This window comes from Mustela erminea, chromosome 7, assembly GCF_009829155.1.
Source record: "Mustela erminea isolate mMusErm1 chromosome 7, mMusErm1.Pri, whole genome shotgun sequence".
Taxonomy (NCBI): domain Eukaryota; kingdom Metazoa; phylum Chordata; class Mammalia; order Carnivora; family Mustelidae; genus Mustela; species Mustela erminea.
In genome coordinates, this window is record NC_045620.1 from 101,861,681 (window position 1) to 101,882,464 (window position 20,784).

The following is a 20,784-nucleotide window of genomic DNA, read 5'->3' on the forward strand; positions in this document are numbered from 1 at the left end:
GACTTCTGTCCATCTCATGTTTTAGTCAACCAAATCAAAGGGGCATTTTTAGTGTGGAATGAGGCCCTAGAAATCAATGAGAAATAGCTATGAGCCCAGCTTTGCCCTGATCCTGGCTCTGGGCTCAGAGATACAAGAAAGAGAGGAACCTCCAGACCTTTGTCTAGGAGTCTCTGTCTTCTTCGGAGACACATGGCCTTTCTAGACTCTTAGATTCCTCTGGCTATTGGTCTTGGGAGACAAATGGACACATGTGAAGACAGCGCATCTGCACATTTAACTGTGAAGCCCCTAGTCTGAAAAGACCTGGCAGACCTCTGGGTCTGTGGGCAGACCCACAGTCCCACATGGGTACATGATCCTAAATGCAAATCCCACGTTTTAGAATGACCTCACCCAAACTCAAATGCTGGAGCCAGCACCGGAACACAGGGCTCTGACTCCCAGTTCAATGCCTTCTGAAGACCTTTTTTTGCACTTAAGACATTAATAAGAAATTTAAATTGCCACAGTCTTTTGGGAAAGCCATCTGACAACAGATTCAAGAACATTTAAAACTCATTTCCTTTTGGCATTTCAGAAGGAAAAAAGTGGCAATGTAAGGTTACACAAAGATGTATGATTAGGCAGCATTGTTTACAGTGGAAAAACTTGGACTAACTCGGGCTGTCCCACGGAAGCGGCAAGGGCATATACACACTATGTACATATACACACTATGGAATGTTATGCAATGATGAAAAAACTGGAGTTAAATCTACACTAGTCCCGAAGTGATAGCAATAACGTACTCCAGTAAAACAATACCACCAACAAAAAATCCACGTGCCATCTAGGGTGACAGGATGAGGCGAATGAAAACCCAATGCAATTCATATGTATTTATATCCATCAGGGAAAAGGCTGACTTGAGTGGAAGGCTCATTAAGCCTCATTCTGCCCTTCAATTCCCCTTGTATCAACTACCAGGCTTCCTAAATGATGAACATGAATGCTATTTTAAAAAGCGAACACACGGGGCACCTGGGTGGCTCAGTGGGTTAAGGCCTCTGCCTTCGGCTCAGGTCATGGTTCCAGGGTCCTGGGATCGAGCCCCACATTGGGCTCTCTGCTCGGCAGGGAACCTGCTTCCTTCTCTCTCTCTCTCTCTCTCTGCCTACCTGTGATCTCTATCTGTCAAACAAATAAATAAAAAAATCTTTAAAAAAATAAATAAATAAAATAAAAAGCAAACACACGAAGGCAGCTGCTGCCCAATGATTCTGCAGGCCCCCTGAGCAGCCCAGAGCAGTTATGCGCCTGGTCTGACCCCTCTTGCTCAAGTTCCTCCAAATCACAACAGGCAACAAGCTGGGAATAACAAATTTTCCAAGTCTGGTCTCTTTTTGTGTTGCCCATATTTATGAAGCTGAACCAAAAAGGCAGCCACAGAGAGAGGCACACACACACACACCCCCACCCCACCCACCCACCCCCCGGAGTTGAAAGTTTCCTCCAGGTCAGGGAAGCAGGGAGCAAAACACTGGAATTCTAAAATGCAGTCCTAAAAGCACTTAGCAATGAGGCAATCTTGCTGCTCCCCAAGGAGTTCAAACCTACCCCTCTCTGCTCCCACATCCATGTTTCCAAGGAGACCTGAACTCCTGTGGACTCCCATGAGGGTCTGCCCAGGGCACGTCACAGAGCCTGAGCTGACTTTCAAGGTCTTATTTCTTTAGCCTCTCCAGGGAGAAACTGCCCAGACCTGTGGCCCAGGCCCAAAACTCCAGGATGGACCTCGGATTTGAGTCTCGTAAATTCGAGACATCCTCCAGCATAAGCAAACCCCACAGCTGGGAAGGCACGCAGGCCAGTCTGGCAGTCAGCGGCCAATCCAAACAGAAGCCCTGGAGCACGGGGAGCTCCCCTCGCCAACCCAAACCTGAGGCCCTTCCTTTCTTTGCTCTCTAAATAAATACTGCAGTGAAAATTAGCATGCCCCAGTGCCCGGGTCAGAGTTTGCAGAGCCAAAGATCGGCTTCTGGCAGGCTGCTGCGCTGGGAAATGAGACTCAGCCGTCCTGGCCACCTCCTCCTGACTTACAAGGCCCAGAGGAAGGGACAGAGGTTTCACACCTCCCAGGGGAAACGGGTCCTGTCAGTCATCCTTTCCCTTCCTGCCTAACCTGCGGTGTGTCCTTCCGGGGACCCGGCTCTCTCCCTCCTGCTCATGTCCTCCAGCCTTTGGGCTGGTGCCAACCTACAGGCAACACGTTAACCAAAGTCTTTTAAAAATACAAATAAATTAGAAGTACACGTGCATGTGATTACATAAGTAAGCACTGTGTGTAATGTTATTAAGATTTTGGAAAATAAAAATAATCATCCTTAGTCCCTAGGTCCTGATGTAAAAACCTCTTTTCCCTCATGAAGTCCCTTCCTGTCTTTGCCCCTGGGATTACCAGGTCTAACATGGCCTTCCGACCTCAGAGCCTCCTACACCTCAGCCTGGATCCATCTACCCCACGGGGGTGCCCTGAGCACCTCCTCCATATCGGGAGCTGAGCAGAAGACCTAGCCTGCGCCCTCACGGTGTTTAGCAACTGGAGGGAGGATGAATGGGTGCACGCACTGTGACAACACAACGCAGTGAGAATAACAAGGTGCTGGGAAAGGCCGAGGGTGTGGAGGGAACACAATGGGGACCTCATACAAGTTTTGAGAGCGGCAAACTACAGCACACAAGTGGGACACCTGCTTTCGGAACCAGTGTCTTCCGGGCACACGGCCAGGCCCATTCATTTGTGCACTGCCCATGGGGGCTCCAACACTACAAACGCAGGCTTCATCAGCTGCATCAGAGCCTAAAATATTTACTACCTGGCCCTTCGCTGGAGAAGTTCACAGACCCCTACCCTAGAGGATGAGGGCTTCACAGAGACCTGAAGGACTAGCAAAGGTTGGCCAGGGAGACAGGGAGGGCAAAGAGATCCAGATGGGGACACAAATGCACAGGCGCACGGCCCCTACGGGGGCCAGCTAGAGTGTGGGGGGCAAGCTGAGAGGTGAGGCAGGAGGAGAAAGCGGGGACAGTGTGCCCAGGGCTGGAACTTAGGCTGGAAGAGCAGCGACACAGCCGACCACATTCGACCTTGCTGCTGCCCAGAACTCTTTTCAGACACTTCCCAGGCACTGAGCCACGTGGGGCAGCGGGCCAACCTTGCCTCTCCTAAGCCCTGGATTTCCACTCACCTCCGACCCTACAGACGCAACTAAGGCCATGTGAAGTTCTCCTTGCATTTGCCTCATCCCCACGTCCCAATTACATCAGAAACCCAGGATCATTCTGCTTTTCTTTCAAATGCCCTTAGCTCCAGGCTTCGCTGCCTCATAAGAGCTCCTCATGAGGGACCTGACTCCTCCCGCTGTTCAGACTGCTTTCCTGCGTCACCAGTGACCTTCACTAGGACAACTCAGATGCACCTTCCTGCGGTTTCCTCACTCTTCTCAAACTTCACATTTAACTTCACTTTAACAAGTGCCCCTTCGAGAGCTAAAGATACCCAGGGACTAATCTTGACCTGGAAAAGCCCCACAACCCTGTGTGGGAAACAAATGCAGATGTCAAATGAGGTGACCCAGACCCCCACTCTCTTCTCCCTCAGCTTCCCTGGTCCCCCCTGCCTTCCTCCTGTTCCTGCATTTCAGCCCCAATGAGTCCCCTATTTTTCTCTCCATTGTACTTTGTGCTCAGAGTTTAACATTCTGAAAATCCCATTTTTCTAACTCTCCGGCCCTTAAGTCCCACACCCCCACCTTTCCCAGGACATGGCCCTAATCTTCTCTGTTCCTCCTCCGAAGCTACTTCCAGGCTGAGAGAGACTCTGCAGAGCTCGGACTCATTACGGAAGAACATCCTGATCTACCACTTGGTGTGCCCAAGTCAGAACGCAAGGAGATTTTGAACAAAGGTGCAGAGGAAACCGTGCTGAGGAAAATGCACTCAGTCAGCCCGACACCGTGTACTCACCCACCAACCAAACCTGAATAAAAATCCATTTCACCTGAACAACTTCTGCTGCTAATGCCTGGCTAGGGGTCATTTGTTCTGCTTCCCCCACTGCCCCCCGTATAAATGGCCATCTTTAACAGGACACAAATGAGCTCACCCACCGATTTCACACCCCCAGCTCATCAATCATGTACTCTTTCCAGTGGAGCCCAGCGAAGGCTTAGGATCCCTTAACACTGTCCCATGGGCAGCCACCAGCAATTGCCAGAAAATGAGGCATCAGATGCAACCTGTGGGTTATTAGTCATCACGGACAGACCACACAGGACACTTCCTTCCTTTAGGGCAGTCCTCCAAAGGACTGCCCTAAAGAAACCTAAAGAAACCCCACAAAGTGCTTTTAAAGCCCAGATTCCTGGGCCCCATTCCCAGAGAGTTCTAATCCATTTTGCACGGGGTGGGGAGGAGAGGCTGAATGTGCATTTCTCACAAGCTCTAGGGATGCTACAGCTGATGATCTGAGAACCATCTTTGATTCGCCTTGCTTAAAGACAGCAAAGTTGCCTGCCCCAGGATCATAACTGAGTTATTATTAGAGAGCATTTCTCAAACCTTGGATGGGTAACCCAGCACTGTGCTGCATGACATGGAAGAGCCAAGTGAATTTAATCATGGGGTAAAGATCCTGGGAACTCCAGCTCCAGCTGGGGAGGTAAAGCAAGCACGATGAAGCCATGAAGAAACACCCACATGGGAAGAAAGCTTCATCCGGGGATCAGCACACGTGATCTGCAGTCATAGGAGAGACCCTCATCAAATCAGCCCAATACTCACAATTTTTGTCCCCTGGGGCTTAGGTGCCCCCGTGGCTGGTGTCAGGAGCTGTTTGGCCACGGCTTCCCGCTGGGTCAGGTCAACGGCACTCAGGGCTGTGCGGCTGCCGTCCTCGTTGATGACCATGGAGGCTCCTGGGTGCACATTGGGGCCATTGATGACGGCTTGCCTCAGTTCCTGAACATTCCAGGGGGTGACTGGCTGAGGGTAGGTCAGTTTTGTGGCAAACACCTAGAAATGGAGTGGATATGAAAATTCAGGGGAGGCAAAGAAGATGATATGGATTCAAAATCTGATTCAACAGGCTGTGCGACTTCTTCCCCAAGACACGGAGGTGCTATCCTTGCCACGAAGGTCCTTTGGGGAGAAAGCAACATCCTGTCGTCCACAGAGCCATTTTTCTAGACTTAAGGTCTTTAGAGAATAGAGAATGGGCCTCCTTTCCTAGCAGTCTGTCTGAAGAGAATAACCTGAGTGTTGCAGTGTCCACACTGGAATGTCAGTATCCTGTTTTAAAACTTCATCATTTCCTCACCCACTGATCAATTCATAGTCCCCACAGGGAACACAGAATGGGACACCAGGTTGAGAGAGGTGGCCAGTACCACCCCTCAAGTACCACATTGCAGCCTTGCCCACTCCTGCAGACCTCACTAAGTGATCCTGGCCCTTGCCCGGAGTCCAGACACGGCATCAGAGCCTCTACCCGGCAGTTTCGGCTGCCTCTGTGATCAAGGTGGCGCTTGAGATGAAACTGATTCGGTCTCCTGATACACGGTAAGATGCAGCATTCTACTTAATGCTAGACCTGCAATATACTCCAAGAAAAACGAGTTCCCTGGTTAAGTGAGTTTCTAAGCTGCTGAATATCACAAACCCTCTGATGCTTCCAAATGCACTTAACTACATCAGAGCCTCTGAGGAGTCTGACGTAAAGAACCTGGCTGGATTCTGTCCAGGTCTCTGCTTGGATGCCACGGCAAAAGGCCTTACCTGCCATCCCAGCCGGCACTCCCTTTCCCCGTCACCTGCCCCAGTTTTGCTAATGCACTGACCACTGCCTGACAGAGGGTTTATGCTCCTATGTATTTGTTTATTCGTCTCCACCACTGGAACGTGAGCTTCTCAGGGGATACTCTAGACTGTCTGGTTCACTGCTCAACTCTAGCTTAATTTGCCAAACTTCACTTCAGCTCCTTACTCCCATAATACCTCTCCACAGTGCTCTCCGGGAAGTGTGTGCCACAAGGGACCAAGAAATAGTCTCACAGCCATCCTGTGAGTACCACCCCCCGGCCACGATGACCCTGAGACCTGGAACAGGCTAGGGGTGGGCAGAGGAGTAACTCTAGAGTCCCTCCTTAGGACCAGCCATTATAAAATGAAACCAGATCCAAGAAAGGGAGGTCTGGCACCCTTGAAGGTAAAAAGAGGAGGCAGCACCTACAGTCTCTCCCAAAGCTGGGATGCTTTAGGCATCTGTGAAGCCAAAGCCTGCGGGGGTAGCCCATGCCTTCGGTATGGAGAAAGCAATAAATGCCAGTAAATGGCCCTCTCCTCCCAGGGCTTCAGACTCAGGAAGGTCACCACTGAGCTTCACAAGGCCTTTCTCTGCCACCTGACCCAGCTTCTAGTTGGAAAGACCTATGGTTCTAGGAGGCGATGGACACAGGGCTAGGCTTTCTATGACTCCTCTCACATTTGTGTCCTTGCCTAGGGAGCCAAGTGTGCCCCAGAGAGATGAGGCAGTGGCCATGCCGGAGGCCATCAGGACACTCGAGCTCCGCTCATTACCAGCACTCCCCTGAGAGCAGCAGAGGGGGCAGCGTACGAGGAAATGAGACTCTCCACAGAGGGAATTAAACCATCTTCATATTTCTGGCCTCAAGGTCCATTAAGGAGGAAGCCGATTAAAGCACTGGTGCTAATGAGCACCACAGCTTGGACGGGTGGGGAAGTGAGAGGAGGAGGCCGGCTCCCTGAGGAGACTCTAATGGGTGGATGGGGCAAACCGCTTACCCCGGAGGAACTGGGAGGATGGAGGACTTGCACACAGCCCTCGGGGGGGGGGGGGGCCTCTCTCCCTTTCCTGGGCCTGGCAACAAAGAGTACACATTCCTGACTCCTAATGCCAGGCAAGTGCATGGGGGGCAAAGCCCCATTTCCCTCTTCCTCATCTCTGTCATACACTCGATTTGACCAGGAAGGTTTGGACTTGGCTTTGAGAAGTTGCGGGGGAGACACACAGGCAAGGATGTGGACCACCGTGCAGTCAGCTCCCTGCTTGCCCACCAGGAAGTGCGTCTTCCTTGGAGGCAGGTGTTTGGAGACTTGGAAAGGAGTGAAACCAACACCATCACACAGCCTTGTGCTCCCTCTAAATGGCTTCTTTGGGAAAAAGCATAAAGTCCCCACCCAAGCCACCACAGTCTGCTGTACCCCTTCTCCCCAGTCTTCAACATTCCCATCTGCCACCCGACAGTAGCTGGGGAGGCCCCTCCACACACACCATGGGAATTCCAATTTCGTTGGTGTTAATGTACATGTCTGGGCAGATGACTGAGCGGGCCGCGTAGTCTACTCGCTTCCCCATCATGTGCTTTCGGAATAAGCCATCCTTCTTCTCCAGGATCTTTATGCAGGAAAATATCCACAGAAAGCATCGTTAAGGAAAAAAAGAAAGAAAGAAAAAAGAGTCAAATACATTTATTATTTTCTTGTTTTGATATAAGTATGTTTATTATTTAACCCCTCCACCTCACAATGGGGATCCAACTTTCTTCTCACCTGTCTGATGCCAGGATACTTTTCCATCATTAATTTGTCCATCTCACTATCAAACACAATATTGACATGGCTCTGAAGACGAATCCAAATGTTGTAAAGTTTGTCTGTGAGGGACTGGCCTGGAAGCAAACTCAAAAAGGATCGGTCCAGAACAATAGAAGAGTCTTTTTCCTGGCAAGACACAACCAAGAAAACAGGCACGATGGAAAAACCTCAGAAAAGCCAAGCTTGGTTTTATTTTTCTTCCTTACTCTCTGACAATTGATGAGCTCTGGAGTCTGCCTTCATGTCTCTTGAACATGACAGATCAGTGGCAAAAGCACTAATAAATCAATCTTCTCAGTTTCTATCAAGAAAACATTTGGCCCGTTACACATTTACCAGTCCTTTTTGGATAGTAAAATGAACTCAATTTTGTAAGCAAGCTCCTTTTTTTTTTTTTTTCTTTTTTAAACCAATACACATTTATTACTTCACAGTTTCTCTAAGTCAGGAATCTGGGTACAGTTCAACTAGGTTCTCTGCTTCAGTCTCTCCTAGGCTGTAACAAAGGAGTCAGCCTGAACTAGGGTCCCATTTGAAGCTTCAGCTGGAAAGGATCCATCTCTAAGGTCACATGGTTGTTGGCAGGGTGCAATTCCCCGAGCTGCTGGACTGGGGGCCTCAGGTCCTAGTAGGCTATTGCCCAGAGACCACCTGCAATTATGTGCTTTGCGGGCTTCTCCAACATGGTAGCTTGTTTCACTGAAACGTGTAAGCCAAGAAAGTAATGGAAGGGTGTGCCAGCAGCAGCTGCTGAAGTCCCTTACCATCTAATTCTTTAGGCCACCCTAGAAATTCTCCCTCCATCTATACGCTTCATGAAGCTCTATTACCCCACCAGGCAACTGATTCTCGCATGGAATTTCACCTTTATTTATGGTTTTGGAAAAACTTAATCCAAAGCACTTATGAAAACACAAGTGGATTAACTTTTTTAAAAGGAAAAACGCTGCCATACTATTTTGTATGCTATCAAATAAAATGTGGGTTCCCACCTGAAATATGTCAAGGGACTGGCTGAAATCCAGGCCTCCCTGGAATATTTAACCAACCCTTTTAATTATTTCTGTCCCCGGCTCTGCCTCCTCTTCTCTCTCTACCTCCCCACTAACCTGCCTTACAATAGCACCATCTACTGACATTGTGTGGCCACCAACTAGCCACATCTGGCTGGCTATGACACAGGAGTTAGAGGCCCCCAGTGTGAGTGAGATGAGAGAAGAAACCTGTCAATGTGTTGAGGGAAGTACGGGGGAGGGGTGAAGATCTGGTAAATAAGAATGCCATGAAAACCACTAGTACAGTGCCTTTGTCCTCAACCCTGAGGAAAAAGAGAGGTCTTCTTTAGTTATAGGGAGGACAGATGCATTTTCTCTCTGCAAGGGGAGACGCACAGGAAGAGACGGTCACTTCTATGACTACAGAGGCCTTGTCGGCCTAAATCACTGCTTATGACATTACCGGCTCACGGCTATGTGATTACCCTTGTAATGAGACCTGTGAGAGAGCTCTATTTCCAAGGAGCATCAAAATAAAAGTTCTCAGCCCTGTTCATGGGTCCTGGCTATCCTATGACCTTCCCCCAAAATGGAGCCAGGACCTACAGCTGGCACATTTCTCTTAGACTGAAGGTTTTTGAAAGCACACTACCTGGACAGACCAGAAAACTTTAGCAAAAAGCAAAGACAGTGCAGAGCAGAGTACGGGTCACCCACAGCACACGGTTCCAGGTGGACGTGGCGCCACCTGGTGATAGGCCTGGCTCCCAGCGGAACTGCTGCCGGCAGCCCAGTCCACTGAAGGCTGATTCATCTTTATACCCACTGAGGACCTGGAACACTGAAGGGACTCAGAAAGCTGGCTGAAACGGGAAGACTGATCCCACGCTATCATTTACTGAAAAGGAAGCTGAGGCCTCAGATAGGACAATCCTATTCCGGGAAATTCCTAGAATCGACAATAGTACCCTCCTGAACCCAATGCTAGAGGTCTTAATGAGCCCAAAACAGAGCTGGATGACTCAGGCTCTGGTACTGTACCCAAAAGGGACATTCTTAGAGCCCAAGGATGCAGACTCCTCTTTCCGGAGTTGCCATTCACCGCCAGCGAAGGCAGGTGGCCCAGAACTGCCGATATGTAAAATCTTACCACTAACCCTACACATTTTACAGTGGAGACAGGCCCATGAAACCAAGCAACTCAACAAAGGTCACCGCGGCAGGACCTAGATCTTCCTATGCTCGTATCATGCTTTCTCCCAACATTACTTAGGTCCCCCAAATGACGCTCGCACACAACTGTACAGCAGCTCCCTGCACCCCCAGCGTTCTGCATCAGCCCTGCGGGCCTCAGAATGAAGCAGACAGGCTGATGACATCAGCTCCAAGGTGGCCCTGACCTCATCCTTGGCAGGTGCTGCCACCTCACACGGCAGCTCCTGTTCTTGGGCCATGAGTGCCAGAAGTTTTCGGATCAAAACCATATCCTTCATGACAGCCTGCAAGTTCACCGTCTGGCCGTTGGTAAACATCTGGTCCCCCAGCCGATTGACAGGGCGATACCTGCAGGGGGACACAGGGAATCAAGGACCGCTGAGCATGAGGGAAGTGTCAGGTTCTTCAGCCTCTTGCCCATCCCTGCTGTAAGCAACTCACAACCCACCACACTTAGAATCCAGCCAACATTCCCACCGCAGTCAGGACGAACACTCCCACCCACGGGCAACCCGGGTATGGAACCGCCGCTTGGCTTCTCGGTGCACTACGCCCTCCAAGCCTCTCTCAGGGGTCATTATTCCATCGCTCTGTAAACCTTTTCCAGTGAAACAAAGCTAATTAAAGGGCATTACCTTGAGGGTGGTACCACCAGGAAATCCAAAAAGAACATACTGGGATTGAATCTAGACTCCACATCGACATCTTCCAGTCCCGAAAAAAGGTAATTCAGAAAGAATCCTGCATTTGAAATTAACCAAAAGGAACATTTACATCTATGTGTGAGGGCAGGGATGAAGGACCACTAAAATTCTACCGGGTGACGAAAAAGAAAAACAACATGTGGTAATAGGTAGAGTAGAATCTTATTTTTCTTTCTAAACACAAGCAAAAAATAGCCTTTGTGTGTTGGGAACCCAGACACAGGTGAGATGGTGGTTTAAGGACAGGTGCTGAAGAGGGGCTGAGATGGACTAGGATGGGGAATGAAAACCTCCTCTTGTTTCTCACTACTCTCCTGGACTATCAGACTTACACACACACACACACACACACACACACACACACACACACTAAGCTTTGGTAACTATAAAAAAAAAGTATCTGAAATAGGGAAAATCAATTTAAAAAAGTTAGTCTTCTTAAAAATAAAACAAAACAAGGGGTGCCTGGGTGGCTCAGTGGGTTAAGCCGCTGCCTTCGGCTCAGGTCATGATCTCAGGGTCCTGGGATCGAGTCCCGCATCGGGCTCTCTGCTCAGCAGGGAGCCTGCTTCCTCCTCTCTCTCTCTGCCTGCCTCTCTGCCTACTTGTGATCTCTCTCTGTCAAATAAATAAATAAAATCTTTAAAAAATAAATAAATAAATAAACAAATAAATAAATAAATAAAACAAAACAAAAAACCCTCCATATAGATGCTACCAAGGAGGCATCGTTTTTGTGGATCAAAGCTGTATTTTAAGTTTCCAGTGAACTTAGAAGAAAGCTGCAGACAAAATGAGTAAGTGTTAGGGCCTGCTGCAGAAATGATCACACTGACTTGAGTGCTTTTTTTTCCCTGACATCATCTATCCCTTCAGCAGCACTGTCATTTTTAAGTGCCTATCATTACACAGTAGCAGCTTTCAGCGTTCTAGAAGAGCACTTTCTGCGGGTGGTGACATGGAGGCCTAAATACAGTGCCTAGCTTTTGTTAGACATGCACAAGGAATGGAAAACTTTCTTTTGTAGGAAATTAAAATGTGGGAAAATTCTAATTAAAAAAAAAAAAAGACATGTTAGAGTTCATTTTTTGAATCACAGGAGGAATTCCCTTAGAATCCTTTTCTGAAGAAGTTATTAACAGGCATTTAAAGTAAAGTTGAGTTACACTACAACTCTAGAAATACGTCAAACTAAGCGAGGCCCACCCACAGCTGTCATTTAATAACCAGGTTCAGTTAAATAGTCGTGAAGTTCATATTCTTGCCTACTCTAGAATGTGTCGATGACAATGTACCTGAAGCCAGCCCCAAACCTATGAACGGAATTCAGTAGAAATCTATAATTATCACAATTCTGAAAACACAGAAATAATAAGGCAGGATAAAAGAGCCCAGAGACTCATTTCGATTTCTTTTAGGTTGGTACAGCACCTTCATTCTTCCAAAGGGCGGTAAGATGTTCTTGGGCGCTGGTGGGTGTCAGGTACCCTCGTTTTCCCATCTGAGCTTCCTCAATTCCTAGAACCGGGATGGGGGATCAAAGCACAATAAATCAATAACAGGCACTCCTTCTGTAATGGGATTTATCAATGCTTTCTCCCCGCCCTGCCAAGCCTGCAATTTGACCACAAAAATCAATCTCCAGGACAGCTTCTTCTCAGCTCTGGATTTTTTTCCCCCTTAACCTAATTTCTAAAGTAATGGAAAGAGTATAACTATTGCATAAAACCAAGAGAACAGAAGAAAAATAAATCACACACAATTCCATTAGTACTACTACATACTTTGTTCCAGTCTTCTGGTTTCTATGGTATCTAAGGTAACTGTAATCTTTTTCAATTATTGTTTTTTAATCTTTTTTCTTTTTTTTTTTTAAGATTTATTTATTTTAGGGAGAGTGAGAGTGCATGCGTGCACAGGAGAGGAGGAGGCGGAGAGGGTGAGAGAAAGAATTCCAAGCAGACTCCCTGCTGAGTGTGGAGCCTGCTGCGGGGCTCGATGTCACGACCGGGAGATCACTACCTGAGCTGAAACCAAGAGTGTGATGCTTAACTGAATGAGCCACCCAGGCGCCCCTAAGATAGCTGTAATCTTAAGTGTGGGTTTATTCTGTACACTGCTTTGCTCGTTTAGTGTCCTCCTGTGAGCATTTCTGTACGTAGTCACGTAACATTTTTAGTGACTGCATGATATTCCACCAAGAGGATGTTTCCTACTGAGCTGACCATACTCTTACAACTGGACACAGGGAAGATCCCAATTTTCTTACTGTTGTAAGTTACGCTATGATTGGGGTGCCTGGGTGGCTCAGTGGGTTAAGCCTCTGCCTTCGGCTCAGGTCATGATCTCAGGGTCCTGGGATCGAGTCCCGCATCGGGCTCTCTGCTCGGCGGGGAGCCTGCTTCCCTCTCTCTCTCTCTCTCTCTGCCTGCCTCTCCATCTACTTGTGATTTCTCTGTCAAATAAATAAATAAAATCTTTAAAAAAAAAAAAAGTTACCCTATGATTAAAAAAAAAACCCCACAACTTTATGCACCTGACAATGTCTCACACACAGCAGATAACAAAGTCACTGGCTCAAATATACCCATTCAAAACATTGTACAAGAATTTATACTTACAAACCCTACTCTTTTTACTTATTTATTTGAGAGAGAGAGGAAGAAAGCACAAGCAGAGCAGGCAGGCAGGCAAAGGGAGAGGGAGAAGCAGACTCCCCACTGAGCAGGGAGCCCAATGTGGGGTTTGACCCCAGGACCCTGAGGTCATGACCTGAGTCAAAGGCAGACGCTTAACCATCTGAGCCACCAGGCACCCCAAATTCCACTCTTTTGCCTTTTTCTACACTTATAAAAAATCCAGCTTCGAATTCCACCTCTCATTCTCCAATTAAGTTTACCATCTACAAAGGATGTGTCCTCACAAGATTTTAGGGAAATACAAAACTTGGATAATTAAAAGATATACCCCAATTTAACTAGTCTCTACTGATAGGTGTTAAGTCATTTCCCATTTTAAGCTATTTAAATAATACTGTCATGTGGGTATGTCTAACTCTCAAAATAGTCACAAAAGTGGAATAGCTAGGTCAAAGAGTCTACACATTTAAAATTTTGGTTCCTACAAAAGCAAAGTATTTCCATCAGTTAATGCAATTCAAGGAAGTATGGGTAAGCAATGAAGAGAGGCTCTGACCTTCAGGGATAACCACAGCATTAGAAAGCTATGTATCTTCGGTGGGAAAACAGATTCCATTAAGCTAAACATAACAATTTGTGGGCTTTTCTGAAAATGGCAATCTGAATTTCCTCTCCTACTCAAATAGGTTTGAAGGGCTGAGGAAGATCAGTTGACTCTGTCGATACTCCCCAGCTCCTGTCCCAGTAGCTCCCAGTACATGAAACTGCTGCAGTTTCCTCATTGTGAAGGCAGAGTGGGGTTGTTCAATCACAGGGCTATAGAATCAGAGGAAGCCTGCACGGCGCCCTCCTGAAAAAGACACTTGTACAACCAGCGAAAATGGATACTGCCTGGGTAGGCTTTCAGAACACTACTGACGTGGGTTTCATTCAGCTTCATGAGCTGCTATGTGACAAAGGGGCTGATCGGGAGGTCAGAGAACTTGGGGAAGGCTGGATCGCAGTGGAGTGTCTTGCCTGGGAGGATCCTCATTTTAAAATGCTGCGGCACCTGGGTGTCTCAGTGGGTTGAGACTCTGCCTTCGCCTCAGGTCATGACCTCAGGGTCCTGGGATGGAGCACCGCATCGGGTTCTCTGCTCAGCGGGGAGCCTGCTTCCTCCACCCCTCTCTGCATCTGCCTCTCTGCCTACTTGTGATCTGTCATAAATAAATACAATTTTAAAAAATAAAAAATTTTTAAAAAAGATTTATAAAATGCTGATGCGCATCGTGGGGCCTGAGGGGCCCTCGGAAGTATCTGCAGAATCTCACAAGCTTATGATGCTCCCTGTGGGATCACTGGCCTGCACCAACCGCAGAGGCACAGGCCTCGATGCTTGGCTCCTTTTAGCCAGGAACACAGCCTGACCCTTGTTCAGAACATATCACCTGCTGCCTAGAGTTACTGACCTGGGTCACCTGTGGCCTCTTCTGACAGCAGAGGCCACGTGGTCTCCACCTTGGTACTCTGCTTGGTCACAGGCACCGTTGTTGGCACAAGGCTGAGTGCCCACCAAGTAAATGTTTGCTAAATACTAAAATCCCAATCCTGGAACCACTGGAGACCACCATCACTTTATTCCTAATGTGCAGAATTTTGGGTGGCACTGTCATACGCTCATAGCCACAGTGAAAGGTTACTTCAGAAGAACACATTTGGCAAAAGCACTGGAAGGCTACTTAACTTCTAGACATTTACTCCAAAGAAACAGTTATCTTTTAGAATTCTGACCATCTTTGCTCTCCATCATGAACATTTTCCAAGGCACACTAAGGGCTAAGGCAGCAATTCCCAACCTTAAATTGTTTTATGGGCTATTTATAGGTAAGTGTATGAAAACTCCACCTTTGTGGCTGACTGTTAACCATTAAACAAAATTAAACAGGCTTTTTTAAAAACGGGATTAGATCCAAGAGCATAGAAAGGACATCACTGGAAAATCCGGAGAAATTCAAATAAAGCCTGTAGTTCATTTAATGGTAGTGTACTAATTTCTTAACTTTCTTAACATGGTGGACATGTATACCGTGGTGACGAGTGTGCATGGGAACTCTCTGTACTATCTTCGCCACTCTTCTGCAAGCCTCAAATTAGTCTAAAATAAAAGGTCTGACCCAGACCTTTAATAAACTTTCAATAAGTATTTCATAGTTAAGTGAAAAAAATAAAAAATAAAAGGCCTGAACATCTGTGTCCCCTCAAGTTTCATGTGTTAAAATCCTACCTTCACCCCATATGATGGTACTGGAAGTGGGACTTATGAGAGGTGATAAGATCATGAGAGCAGAACACTCGTGACCAGGACTGGCGCCCTTATGAAATGACCCTGAAAGCTCCCTTGCGCCTTTCTGCCATGTGAAGCTAGAGGGAGAAGACAGCTGATGGTGAGGAAGCAGGCCTTCACAGGACACCAGACTTGCCAGCACCAAAATCTTGGTCTTCCTAGCTTCGAGAACCGTGAAAAATAAACGTGTGTTGTTTAGATGTCACTCACTCTGTGATATTTTTTTTATGGCAGCCCAAAATACTGAGATAGTTATCTATTCCAAGCCTTGCCAGAGTCCTCAATGTAAAAGATTTATGCATTGCTAGGAAGAGATCTTATTTCCCTGCCTCGACCATGTTCTCGAGCTCTGGAATAAGGTTTAGTAACAATATGCAATGGACTTTCGCTCATGAAATCTTCCCAACTCTGGGCAAGAAATTTGGTTATTGCCACTCGATTGAGTTGAAAACAAAACTCCAGCGACCTTCTCTAAGCCACTAATGGCAGAGTGAGGGGTCAGTCCCAGGTCATGCTCCCCCCCACCAGCACACTGAGTGCACCACACAAAATCAACAGTTAACATCTATGGACCACATACTATATGCAGCAGGCACCGATCTAAGTACTTAATATGGACTATCTAACCTCATCTTCACCACTTCACAAGAAAAATCAAAAACCATATTTAAACAATCCTATGGCTACAAAAATTTAAAAAGAAGACATACAGACAGATGGCCAACAAGCACATGAAAAGACGCTTAACATCACAGATCATCAAGGGAATGCAAATCAAAACCACAATGAGATATCACCTTACAGCTGTCAGGATGACTAGAATCAAATAGACAAGAAATAAGCGTTGGCAAGGATGTGAAGGAAAAAAAAACCCTTGTACACCGTTGGAAGGAATGTAGCTTATTATAGTCACTGTGGTAAAAAGCATGGAGGTTCCTTAAAAAATTAAAAATAAAAATACCATATAACCCAGTAATTCCACTATTGGGTATTTAGCCAAAGAACAGGAAAACACTAACTTGAAAAGATACACATACTCTTATGTTTATTACATCATTATTTACAATAGCCAAGATGGGAACGCAACCTAAGTGTCCATTAACAGATGAACGGGTAAGGGAGAAATGGTGAACATATATACAACAGAATATTATGCGGCCATAAAAGGGATGAGATCAAGCCACTTGCAATACCATGGATGCACCATGATGCATAGTGAAATAAGTCAAACTGAAAAAGACAAATACCATATGATGCCCTTCATAAGTGGAACCAAAAAAAAAAAAAAAAGAACAAACAAAAAGTATAATCAGAACTATAAACTATAAATACAGAGAACAAACTGATGGTTGCCGGAGGAGAGAAGAAGTGGGGATTGAGCAAAATGGGTGAAGGAGATACAGGCTTCTAGCCATGGAATGAGTAAGTCACAGGAATAAAAAAATATAAAAATATTACATAAAATATAATATATAAAAATATATTTTTAATATAAAAACTAAAATAGGAATATGGTCGAGCATACTGTGATAGTGTTGTATGGTGACAGATGGTCGCTATACTGTGGTGAGCACAGCACACAGTGTATAAACTTATCAAAGCACTGTATCTTACACCTGAAACTAATGTAACACTGTGTGTCAAATAAAAAATTTTTTTAAATAAATAAAAGATTTAAAAATAAAAGTACTAAGTCTCTCAAATTTTTTCCCAAGAACCCTATTGGTAGAGCAGAGCTGAACAGGGGACACTCTACTCCAGGGATCTGAGTGGACAGCCAGGAGCAGCCTGTGGGAGGCACTGACATTCTTTGTATATTCAGTTTTCCTTTAAAACTCACCTGCATTTTACATTTTGCTTCAAAATAAGCCCACACTTATTTGACAATAAAATGGTTCTAAGTATTTACCAAGTAGATTTCTTAACCTCTTCCTCAAGAATCTTCTAGAAAGATGACTACCTGAGGAAGATGCACTTCATTCAACTCATGGGTCACTGCCTCATAATGTAGCTCAGCCTGTCAGTTCTATCTGAGAGGCCAGGGCTGGCACTCACTAGGGTCCTCTCCAACCATCTGAGGCTTGGAGCCCACCCCACTGCTGGCCCACCACAAACACAAAGGTGAGAAATATGATAACAACCAGGTATTCCCCAGATTCCAAACACATCTGTTGGTCACAGACCTCCCAGGGCCCAGCCTGCTTACCCAGGGACTCTGTGTCCTTCTGGCCAGCCTTCTTGTGTACCATGGCTGGGTATGTGACTGTCAGCTTGCTGTTGTGCTCCTTTCGGACAACTGACCGCCCAGTCCTATATGTGAGAACAGTTGTGACTCAGGAGAGAAAAACCTCAACAAGACATCGAGTAACTGGCCAGAGGCTTCTGGGAAAAGGGAAAGGTAAGAGCCCGGTCACTCACTTGCAGTGGGGACACCGCTTAGCAGTCATATGTGCCTTCCAGAAGTAAGCAATGAGTTTGCTCCTGCTCTCACAAACATTTTTCACCTGTTGAAAAAGGGCAAAGAACTTGCGGTACAATCTGAAGAACCCTGGGGTACACATTCACTTTACAGTTTTTACCTTTTTAAAAAAAAGACAAAGAAAGCCATCCTCTTTCTTAAACAACATTCCCCACAGACCCCCATACAGCCAAACTCTGCCAATTACTGAGTGACTTCTTTGAGCCTTAACTTTCCTCAACCGTAATGTGAGAATGAGATTAACTACCTCATGAAGCTCCTCCTAAGAGTTCATGAATGCAGTGGGGGGACTTGGAATACAGTGAAGCCCTCTAGAAATGCTAGTTAATTTAAAACAAACTTCTCTGTACGCAGCTAGCATACCCTCCCTGCTGCCTCCCTTGGATGGCCCTCAAGGTCCTAACAAAGGCACGTCCACATTTAAGCTACACAAATAGGTCTGAGCCTCACTGCAAAGGAAACCTTCCTGGGAGATTCTGTAACTTCCACTGGACTCTACCCCAGACCAATGAAATCAGAATCTTGGGTGTGGAACTTGGGCATAAGGTGAAGTGACTTTAAGATGGTACCTGAAAGAGGAGTAGAGGCTGATTAGTATGCCATTTGTTCATCCACTGAACAAACACTTACACATGTGCTGCAGGGGCGGGGGAGGTGAGGAGGTGGCAATGGTTTACAGGGGAGGAAAAAGAAGAAAAGGACGCGGACACCACTCTTAGTGTCCACCATAACCTTGCTGGACACCGGACCTACGCCACCTGACTTCATTGAATCCTCTCATCAGACCTGCAGGTGTGTTAAAGCAGAGGACACAGAGGCTCAGGGACAGCAGGTAATTTATGAAGTCACAGGCCTTTAAGAGGCAGAACCCAGGTCTGCCTTGGGGCAGCTGAGGGCACACACAAATGACAACGTACAAGGATCTGTGATAATTATGCTAAAAACCAAGTGTTAGAGAAAAAGAGAGAGGATAACTCACATGAGCACCATGGGATCCCAACATATTGTTCTGTACGATTTTGGCCGTGTACTGTTCCAACTCTTCCTGAATTTCGAAGGCAGTAGGATCAGCATTTTCTTCTAGAAACTGAGAAACAAAGAGAAAAACAATACTACTGGAGTAAAGCAAGCATACGACTGCTAGCACCACAGGGGCCAGACTCTCCCAGGGTGGGAGGGTTTAGTTCAAGGGAAGAGAAGGAAACTTCACACTGTGCTGCATTTTTAAAACAGTGAAGCAACACTGCTGTTAAAAATATATATATATATTTATCAAAAATATCTTGCTTCTGCCAATGGTGAGCAAAGTTATTCAGACCAAACCTAAAGCTGTCAAGAACCAAGATAAGCTGCAATACTAAAAAATACTTTAAAGCTCCAAAGAGCTGACAGGACAGTGAGGAAGAGGCAGATGGAACTGAAGGGGAGCCAAGAAGCTAGGAGGTCAAACCCCATGGGGGTCATGTTTGCTCTGATGCAGGGCTGCGGCACGGCGGGGCTCCAGGGTGGCCCACAGCGTAGTTATGCTCCCCTGCAGAAGGCATTGCCAGACTTCTGATCCTCTCTGGGGGTCGGCAGTATCATCCTAGGCCTCGTGTTACTCCCACTGAGAACTAAGTATTCCTAAGTAAGATTAAAAAACCCAAAACATTGGTCAAAAATAAATACAAAAGGACAGGGGAAAGAGACAGGGTTTCTTGGGATTTGGACACTATCTTGACAATGAAGGTGACTATATGGGTGAATGTTACTTTGTAACTATTTCCTAGACTATAGGATTAATGTGCTTCTGTGTATACTTTATAAAAAAAAAAATGTTAAGGTAGTAAGCATCATGAATCTTATGTCAACAAATCTGAAAGTTTCCATGAAATGGACTAGAAAAATACCTAGAAAAATAAAACTTACTCTGAGTAAAGCTTTAAGAAGATCCTTCTCTCTCTCTCTCTCTCTCTCTCCCCCCCTTGGGCAAATTTGACTTTGAGCTCATTTTTTGGCTCTGTTCCCCGGGAACCACATATGCTTATGTGTACGTACCAAACTTCTAATTCTAGTCCAACACCATAGAATTAATTCTGGATCTTTTCTCTTCCACGTTTTTGTAACTCCCTTCTCTAATAGTGTGAAATCTGGCTTGCCTCTCCTTAAAATTAAGACTTATTGGATCAGTCCCCTCCCTGTATGTAACCTCTCTCCCATCACTGCTACCTCTCCCATGCATGGCTCCCTCTCACTCGACTTGGGCACCCACCTGCTATGCTGAGCTCTTATCCCTAAGTGAACAGTTTCCTCATCTTATGTGAGCTCTGACATTCATGCTGGGCTGCCCACACATGCAGGGGTGTTCTCCTCTTGCTTGGGCTCTGACAACCCACCTAAGGCTACACCTCTGTGTAGAATCCTATTGGCTGTGTCCACCTAATGTCTTTTATAATACTAAATTACTCAGGAAAGGGATATTGAAAGGAAAGGTGAAAGGTTCCCCTTGTGACAAGAAATAAGACAAGGATGCCCACTATCTCTTCACTACAGATCCTAGCCACCAAAATAAGGTATGAAAAAGAAACAGAACATATAAGGATTGGAAAGAAACAAAACTGCTATTAGTCACAGATGATAAAATGGTGTTGAAAATCAAAAAGAATCCATAGGTAAAGCATTAGAATTAATGATATGCTTGCTATGTTGTTTTGGACAAAAATCAATACACAAAAATCACTCCTATTTTGATCTACAAACAGAAAATGAATTTTACATAAGACACTTAACA

The 20,784-nt window shown here is 46.1% G+C and overlaps 1 protein-coding gene across 1 annotated transcript in view; it reads right to left on the reverse strand.

Moving 5' to 3' along the window:
* POLR1A (RNA polymerase I subunit A) overlaps nt 1-20,784 on the reverse strand; it is a 71,144-nt gene that overhangs the window by 45,081 nt on the left and 5,279 nt on the right. The window contains exons 4-12 of the mRNA XM_032352666.1: nt 18,994-19,101; nt 17,954-18,039; nt 17,742-17,845; nt 12,002-12,088; nt 10,502-10,607; nt 10,052-10,214; nt 7,612-7,782; nt 7,334-7,456; nt 4,825-5,055 (exon numbers count right to left, since the gene is read on the reverse strand). Of these exons, the coding sequence (XP_032208557.1) occupies nt 4,825-5,055; nt 7,334-7,456; nt 7,612-7,782; nt 10,052-10,214; nt 10,502-10,607; nt 12,002-12,088; nt 17,742-17,845; nt 17,954-18,039; nt 18,994-19,101 (1,179 nt within the window). The remainder of the gene's footprint in view (nt 1-4,824; nt 5,056-7,333; nt 7,457-7,611; nt 7,783-10,051; nt 10,215-10,501; nt 10,608-12,001; nt 12,089-17,741; nt 17,846-17,953; nt 18,040-18,993; nt 19,102-20,784) is intronic.